General features: G+C 36.4%; 1 protein-coding gene across 1 annotated transcript; it reads right to left on the bottom strand.

The window, feature by feature from the left end:
* Window positions 1-667: 667 nt before the first annotated feature.
* On the bottom strand, window positions 668-1264 carry LOC149835606 (ethylene-responsive transcription factor ERF003-like). Its single transcript, XM_090009624.1, has 2 exons — window positions 1148-1264; window positions 668-1061 (listed from the first exon to the last, which is right to left on the bottom strand). The coding sequence occupies exons 1-2, from the start codon at window positions 1225-1227 to the stop codon at window positions 668-670; spliced, it is 474 nt and encodes a 157-aa protein (XP_089865750.1). The 5' UTR covers window positions 1228-1264.
* Window positions 1265-9634: the final 8370 nt, after the last annotated feature.

Below are 9634 nucleotides of genomic sequence, written 5' to 3'. Positions count from 1 at the left end.
AAAAATGTACTAAAATCTTATCATGGAAAATACTTGTTTTCATCATAATCGAACATGGGGACTAGTGATTACCCAAAAAAAGATGGGACTAGTCCGAGTCGGTGCTCATCTTTCTACAAATCTTCTCTTTTGCGTGTTCATTTTAGGAAATATCACACATTACAGGACCCTACATGGCAGAGATTGGGTCCATTCTTCATAACTTGAAACTACCATGTTCCACATTAACTGGCATTAATGAAATCAGTAACTGAAATCAGGCTGAGGGTAACGCTCGATGGAAACCAACTCTCTCTCTCTCTCTCATATATCTTCAGTGCCATAACGAGCACAGTAAGTCCACATACTCATAAACCATCGTATTGATGAGCAGAGGAAGAAGGAGGACAATGATAACATCTTTTAATTTCTTTAATTTGATGGGACTAACTCATATAGAGTCCACAAAGAGGACGAACCTTCACAAACTCTGATACCCATCTCCACTAAGTCACTGCTCAGTGCTCAGTTGACATGAGTTCGGTTTGAAACAGCACAAGAAGCATAACAAAAAGACTATAAGCTATAACCCACCTGTATCTTTATTTTTCTTGTACATATCTATATGTAATAGCAAGGATGACTACCACCAATCCATAATGCACACTAGAAACCCAAAGCATGACTATTACTCTGAAACCGAAGAAGAAGAGGAAGAAGAAGAAATCTCCATTGATCCATAGTAGAGAAGTTCTTCAATCATCTGTTCAATGTGCTCCTCATCCAAACTCTCATAATGCTCATCCATTTCTTTCTTCCTGATGCCCTCATTATCGTCGATCCTCTGATCAATGACCTCTTCTCGGCGATCACCGCTGGGCTTCTGTCGTTGCATGCTCGCGTGATAGCACTTCTGCAACTTTGCTGTTATGCTCTCCGTGAACGTGCTTGAATTTGAAGAATTTGGATCAAACGGGAAGTTGGTTCGGGCACGCGGCCCCGACATCAACCGAGCCGCCTCGTCGTAAGCTCTCGCCGCATCCTCTGCCGTCTCAAATGTTCCAAGCCAGATTCTGGTCTTCCTGAAAATGGAAAAAAATGGAAAGAACTTAGTAATTCAAATGCATGCAAACTTGTGCTTCTTTTTCAGAGGAGTTGGAGGTATTACAGCAGAGGGTGCCTGATTTCAGAGACCCAGGAGCCCCAGTGCCTCTGCCTCACACCTTTGAACCTCTGTAATTTAGACATGGATCAAACTCTGTTTGTAGAGATAACTCTGTTTCTGTACTCTGTTGGAGCAGAGAGACTTTGAGCAAGAGTGGAGGGAGGGACCGAACCTTTTTTTTGTAGGCGAGGAGTTGGATTCTCTTTTGGACACAGTTACCAAATTGGTCATACCTTTGTTAATAACATTCAGAATTGCCACTTTGAAACTGCCATAACTGCCCTTATGCTCAAAATGACAGAAATGCCTTGCAAGATAACCCTTGATCTGAAGGTAGATGATATCTAATATGGGTTTGTCCCAGAAATAATGTTGATAAACTTCAAATCCCAAAATGACATGTTTTTTCAGAGTATGCATTGGTCATTTCTTATATTATAAAGTTTTGATGTAGCATTCCTTTTCAGGAGTTTGGAAAGCTTGGAATGATGTAGGGCTGCTAGAATATGAGAACTACCATGTGAACTAAGATTTTCATGGGTTTTTGTTATTCTCTTTTGAATATAACCATGCGCAAAGGCGTAGCTGGGGGGGGGGGGGCAGGGGCAGGACTGGGCTGTGCCTCCCGAAACAGTTAAATTTTTTTTTTTAAAAGCCCAGTCCTGATTCCATATGAAATAGATTTTTATCCATTTTTGTAGCCCAGCCCAGCCCTGACTGCAGCAAATAGTTTGATTCATCCATATGATATGAAGTAGTTTTTTATTAATAATTGTAGCCATTTTTTATTTTATCTCAAAAAAAAAAATTCGGGGCCACTGCCCCCGAACCCCCTACTATCACACAAATTTTTTTTTTTTGCTACACCCCTGTTTGCCCCCCCCACCTCACATGAATCCTAGCTACACCACTGACCATGCGGATGTAATCTACATGTTTGGTTTTATAGGAACTGAATCATCTGGTTACTATGCATGAGCAGAACCTTTTAAGGCTCGAAAATCAGTGGCTTAGAATTTTCATAAATATTAAAGTAATAAAAAATCATTCTTTTTCATCGAAACTACATGATCCAACAGTAATTTCTTAGCAAATTTACCATGTTACACACATTTGCATGATCCTATATTAGCAAAAAAGGTGTTTAAAATGTGCAGCTCACACAGTAGTTCTCATATTCTAGCAGCCTGTATAATGTATATTCATCACTACATAAAAAGAGGATAAGTTGCTGTGACTTTGGCAATTTGTTAATAGTCAGTCTCCTTGTGATAAGTCATGGGCTGCTGAGAAGAGTGTTGTTTTGAAAAAAAATTATGTTGGAAAGGATAGTTTTGGCAAAATGGTAGTATTTTATTCTTGGGACGCCACAATTTTGTTTTTACCATATGAAAGTGTGTGCATGAGTTACTATGGCTGCTAAAAGCCTTCAACTCTGGTTGTCTTTTTCTAATTGTATAAAAAAATGGACTCAGAAAAGTTTGCAGTTTTCAGAGGAGAAGGGGGATGGTCCGTATGCTTGTGGCCAGGGAAACCTCAGCAAAGCCTAATTTAGGACAGTAGAATCTTCCTTGGTGGTGTTGCCAATTAATAGCAGTAATAAACAATAATAGTAATAAATGATGATGATGAAGCATTTTTTGTCCAAAATTGACTGCATTGTCAGGGGAATGAATTTAGCGATTGTCATTGACCATGGACCCTGACCCAACCGGATCCTTTGCATTTAGACTCATATCTGAAATTGGATGGATAAGTAGCATAAGTCCTCTATGATGCAAGGAATTCATAGCCCAATCTTTTGGATCTGGCTCCACTAAAAGGCCACTTTAGCATGTTTATTTAAAATACGGAAAGCTTGAGCAACAATGCTGGATGGAATTTTAGATTGGATGAGGTCCAAGTTGTTCAATCCAGATGTGAACAATTTTCGGAGCAGACCTTGTTTGTCTAATCCATGACCAAGAAAAATTGGATCCAGGACTGCCTAGAACCCAGGCCAAATACAGTCTCCATTAACAATCCACCCCTCTAAGTTGGCAACAATTAATTACTTGTTCAAGCAGAGAGCAATTGCTTGGCACAATGATAAAGTGTCTAGGCTCAGTAGCATGGAGAAGCAGGTCCAAGCCTAAAAGCTGCCATTTATATAAAGTGAACACAATATGCAGCGACCTGCATGACAGCCGACCATCTTGGCATTTCTCGAGATGGGTGTGGTGTCTATCTCGAGAATTGTAGAGATGGATGGTCATCAACAGTAGAGCTGCATAAAAAATGACCTCTTGTGCAAAAAGGCAGAAGGTTAGGACCATTTTTAGTCTTCCCTGCTCCAGCATCCCCAGACAACAGGACCATACATGGTATGGTATTTTTATTAGCTATTCAATTTCAATTTTTGCCTGGAGGCAAGCCATAGAATAAGCTCAATCATGGTCAGACTAAATTGCTATGGTGATTGGGGACCTATCAAGAACTAAAATTCAAGAATCCCTGAAGTTTTGGGCCAACCATCACCTGTCATGTGCTTTGCCGCATCTAGCCATATGGGATGGGCCCCATGTGTCTGTGGCACACGTGGCAGAACACATGGTGAGTACTGGTTGGCTCAAATGCTTCAAGAGTACTCGAATTTAAGCAAAACTTCATGCTCAACTCGAATTTGTTTGAAGCCTTAGCCTCTGGATTTACTCACACCCTACTAGAATCTCTGGCAGTTTGAGCTATTTCATTATTAACATTGCATTTATCATGGGAATGGTCTTCTTCTGTGTAACTGGCGCAGAAACAGTATATTTGCATGCTCTGTGTTTTTCAATAACGAGGAAAGTTAAACCTGTACAGTGTGTCAGGCCATTTCAGGTGGGTTTGAAATTCGAGCAAAATTAGCTCCTGCTTAGATGGTAAAACCCACTGTTGTTGCTTCTGTTAGTCATTGCTTATTAAAAAGTTTAATTTATTTAAAAGTACAAGGGCAAGGGCATTGTTATGCAAACTTACAGCATACTAAATTATTTTGTGATAGTGATTAATTAAGGCTGTTCCTGACCGCCATGTAACGTCGCGTGTGGGGCCTTTGCCTCTAAGCCCGTGACAAAGGCTAGAGGTATCCATCTACATCAAGAAAATAAAGGTGAAAACATGGCGGCTGGAACAAAGGCAATGCTTGAATAAAGTGGTCTATAGACTCTAAACCACCAAATTCGATGTCTGGTGTCCCTCCCGCCCCATGTTATTTTTGTCTCTTCTGTTCTCCGATGGACAAATAAAAGCCTAACAAATAAAAAAATGCTGTCGTCTTTTACTGTAAATAGGGAATATAGTATTCCTCATGTCCAGCACATCTCACGTACAAACAAAACCAGAAACTCCTTCTCAAGGTTTCTGACCAAGGAAACTATTTTTTAAATGAAGAACAAATTTGCAAGTCCAACATAAACACATGCACCCATCTTCACCCCCCACATGAAGCGCTCTTCCATGCGGACCATTCCTATGCTTCTTTTTCTTTTTCTTTTTTTGAAAAATTACTCTGACCCCTGTCACCGCCTTCATTAATTTCTTTCTGCAAAACCAAGGCTATGAAAGTTTTCCTGAACAATTACCCTTCACCGCCTTCATTAATTTCTTTCTTCCAAACCAAGGCTATAAAAAAAAGGCTTACACGCACACGCACACGCACACGCACGCACCAACATAAGGTACAGTCTATTGTACCATACTATCGTAAGTGCACACTTTGTCAAGTCGATCTGACCCCATAGATGCAAGTGATGCACTCAACATCGCATTGCATCTTGGATGGGTGCCATATATTTCAGCTTAAAAACATGTTTTTCCGAGTTATGAAATTTTGATACATTGTCAGTATATTTTTTTAAAACCTACACATGTGTCACGTCTTAGAAAACCTACTCGTATGACACATTCTCATGATGAAAACTGGTTTTTCACTGACAACCCATGTAAACCACATTTATAAGGCTAGATTTCAAACAAATTAAAAAGTAACAAAAAAAAAAAAGTTAAACCCATGGTGCTTTTTAGTAGATTGTAAGTATAGTCGACTGTAACAAATATTTCACACACATTTCTTCAGTAACAGGAAAAGTTACCAATATTCATGAGCTCAAATGCTATTCTAAGGTGCGGTTTGATGCACTGTTTGATATAGAAAATGGGGTGAATTGGGATGTTATATATGTTAAATGTCCGGACCAAACCAAAATTGTCACTATTATTGCTACTTTATTCTCCTACAATGTAAAAATGATATATATATATATATATATATATATATATATATATATATATATATATATATATATATATATATATAATATGAGAATTGAAAATATGATAAATGTGTAAACCACAAATTTTATGATTTTTTTGTTCTTTTTTCTTGAATCTAACCGTACAGATGTGATCTGCATGTTTGGTTTGATAAATAACCTACTCTTTAATCATCCGATTTTGATGAATAAATGAGATTTTTTTAAGGCTTTAAAATCAATTGGCTCACAATCTTTATAAATATTCAAGAACTCAAAATTCATTTTTTTTCATCGACGATCCAATGGTTGATTCTTAGCAAATTCACCATGCCAAGCACATCCACATGGTTGGATTTGCAAAAAAAGCGCTGAAAATGCTTATATTTTTAGTTCAGTTCTCATATTCTAATGATTATATATATATATATACACCCCCATGCAGCCTTGGGACATTCTGGTGTTTTGAAACTATGAATGCCATACTGGCAAAAAAGGTGACCATGTCTGTATTGTTATGAGGGCACTAGGGTCACATTCACGAACGTGGTCATGTTCCACATGATGCCAAACATTTCCTTAACCGCTCACATTAGTAGGTTGAGATGGTGTTTTTAAAATTGGCCCCTCTCGTTGTTGTTCCTACTAGCAATGATAAGCACAACACAATCATTTGTTTAACAGTGTTGTACCCTGAATTCAAGCCACAAATCATCTGCTCCCACATGCACAGCTTCTTAGTAGTTCTTTTTTTAACTGTTGAAAAACCACCTCACTCACTCAAGTTTACTGGTGTAAGAACCCCAGCCCCCCCCTTGTCCACATGGGACTACACCCAGCTTTGATCCCATTGCAAAGGATGCACAACCATGGGTTTCAAATTAATTTGTGACATTACTTCAGCCTGGTGGCATTCACGAATCGCCCCCACCAGACGAGTGGAGCTCTAGTGGACAATTTCAGGGTATTCTTTCTAAAGCATCTCGATTTTTTCTTCTTCTAATAAATAACAAAAATCATATCTGACAGAGTAGGAAGGGAGCATAAGAAAAAATTTGACAGAGTATTAAATAACAAAACAAGCAGAACGCAGCATAAGAAAAAATAGTTAAAACATTTATTTTTAACAAAAAAAAATTCTCAACATAGAAGCAAGTTTTATAAGGAGAATAAAAATTTGTAGAAGAGTTTTCCAATACTAAGAAATTTCATTTTCAGATTTGAGAATGCAAGATCCACAACTCTGAGAAGTTGCTTCTCCTAAAGCATCAATGAAAGAACAAATTCCCTGTATGAAGTCAGTTTGGAGCTTGCCCCACTTTTTTGTAATAGTAGGTGAGCTCTATCCACATTGATGCATTATATCGAGCATCGTTTTTGTCTTCCATGCTTGAGCGGCCTCCACGTAGCATAGAAACATACAATGCCATAATTTTATGTTTTGAGATGGTTCTGACCAGCATGTCCTTTTGTGCTGCGTCCATTGCCACATCCCTTTCTAACAAAATTCAGATAACTCCTTTGGATGTCAAGGGTAGTTACTTTTGGCATCACTTGGTGACCAGAGTCTATAGAACTACAACACTTCCATTTTCATGGTCACCTTTGGGAGTGTTTTAAAACTAGCGACAAAGTCGTTTACCTGATTTTTACATAAGAATACCCTTAGCATGACCATTTGAGTTGATATAATTAGTCATATTTTTCAAGAATGACAATAATAGCTTTTTTGAGTTGATATAGACAATAATAGCCTTTTTGAGTTTATATAATTGTTCATCTTTTGAAGAATGACAATAATAGTTTTTTTTGGGGCAATGACGTACATGACATTAATTTTTTATGCAATACCAACCATGTATAGCACAAACTAGAAAACATGGCAAGATGGCCAATTTACCTACAAAATATTACAAACATGATCAATTTACTTTTGGGCGAATGATGTACTCTAAGAAAAAATGACACAAATTTCTCAAAATGCTCTATAATTTTTAAAAACGGTTCCACGTCTAAATTCATAAATGCCCAACTTTTTTAAAACCTTTTTACCCTTCGCACGAGAGAACTTTATGAGGTTTATACGATCTATAGGTACGTTGTACCAATCTCACAACCTCTCACTAAAAAGTACATTCACAAGATGATTTTGCGGATCTCATGAAGTTCACATAACCAAATATGCAAACGTCCTCCTGCGTACCTTTGTAAATACCATACAAAATTCACATATATAGATGACATTCATGAGTAAACATGTGAATCTCCTTTAAGTAATTGATCCTCAAGGAAGTTTACAAATGTGTGACGACATTCAAATATTAATGTTTGTGAATGTCCTTGACCTTCACAATCTAGTCGATCTATGCAAATAAGGTACTACCTTTGCATATATATAATATGACATTCGTGAGCTACCATGCAAATATTCTCTAAGTAAATGATCTTCAAAGATGTCTGCAAATGTGTCACAATATTCACATATAATTTTTGTAAATGTCTTCTACCTTCACAATTTTATACGAAAATCACAAATATGGTGCTACTTTTATAAACAATGTACAACCTTTGTAAAGAGTGCTTGCAAATCTCCCTATACTAAATTCTCTTAAATGAGATCAGCAAATATGTACTGACACGCATAAATTTTTAGTATGCGAATTTTCATACATTTGCATGCTTTTAAATTATATATAAAATCATTTTTGTTTTGTTTTGTTTTTATTTTTTTTTGGAAAAAACCCTAACCCTTTTCCTTCTAGAACCCCTAACCCTTTTCTCTTTTCTCTTATTATGATTTTCGTTAAATCTTTTTGCTTCGTTCCGACAAGGTTGTAGTATCCTTCTCATTGACATCTCCGGTTAGGTTGAAATGTGAGTTTCATACAAACTATATATATTGTTTTATTTTATTCTGATTTTTTTCTTTTTTGTAGATATAAGCATTTAATAGCGTTGCAGTATGTGTGTTTGGTTGTTGTTGTGTGTGTTTTATTGAATATTTAGCACTGAATTTATGGTTATTTATATATATGTTGGTGTTGATAATTTATGTTTGTTTGCTTATCCTTTTTTAATATTCAGTGGTGTCTTGGTGTAATGGGGATAGGGTTGATTGTACACAAGCATTCAATTAGTGTGACAGGTTTGGTGTTGACTGTACACAAGCATTGAATAGGGTTTATGGGGTTATTATGGGTATGTGGCTTTCAGAATAGTTGTTGTAAGTAGTTTTGCTAATTGAATGTATCAAGGGTATATAGATGACTGTTTTTCACATGCTATTTTCATTACATGAATGATATATTGTGTGGTTGGTGTAGGCAGTTAAGGATGACCTCTTAAAGGGTTAAAATACACTACCATAACATTGATTACCCTACTTGAAGATTTATATTGATCTCCAAAAATAGTAGCTCTAAAGAATTTATGACTTTGATATCTTATAAAATCGAATATGAAAAAGAGTTATTGAGCCTCTAATAATTATCCTAAAGTAAGTAGCAAAGATATATTGATAGGTGTTTTGAATGATGATAATGTAGAGTCAATGTTATTTAGCAACGGCATTTACTTAGTTGCTCTCAAAATTAAACAAGATACAGTTGAAAGTGATATACAAGAAGTTGTTAATGAATGAAATGATGAGAATCTTGTGAAGAATGTGCATCTATTTAAGGCATCGTCTATTGAGCTCAATCCTTTGGTGAACATCCAATTGTCCCAAACAGTGGACGATATTAATGTCCTAAACATTGAGCTCAAGCACGTAAATCTCATGCATTACCTAAGCCAATTAAGGATATAAATATTTAATGTATAGCCAATTAAGAACTTATATAAACAATTGATGTTGTACATAATCAGAATATCACTGTAAAATATGTGAAACTATATGAGCAAATCAATGCTACTGATCTTCTTCGCAGTAATTTGGATGACATGCAACCTTCTAGAGAATATGACATAACCAGGTATAAGTTGTTGAACTTTGTAATGTATGCTTGAGATATAGGTGTAATGATGAAGATGCTATTTTTCTGATTAATCTTAAAAGTTAAAAATGCATAAATGTCCATGCATGAAAGCAAAAGAAGTGATATATACAACAAATTTTGATTTAGTTTGTGTAATCAAGTAGTCAATTAGTGGTAGCAATGATCATGTTGACTATAAAGAATCCACTGATATTCATGATGATGAATATACTATGTCG

This window comes from Nuphar pumila, chromosome 6 (assembly GCF_984573655.1).
Source record: "Nuphar pumila chromosome 6, dmNupPumi1.hap1.1, whole genome shotgun sequence".
Classification (NCBI taxonomy): domain Eukaryota; kingdom Viridiplantae; phylum Streptophyta; class Magnoliopsida; order Nymphaeales; family Nymphaeaceae; genus Nuphar; species Nuphar pumila.
This window is presented reverse-complemented; position numbering and strand designations above follow the sequence as displayed.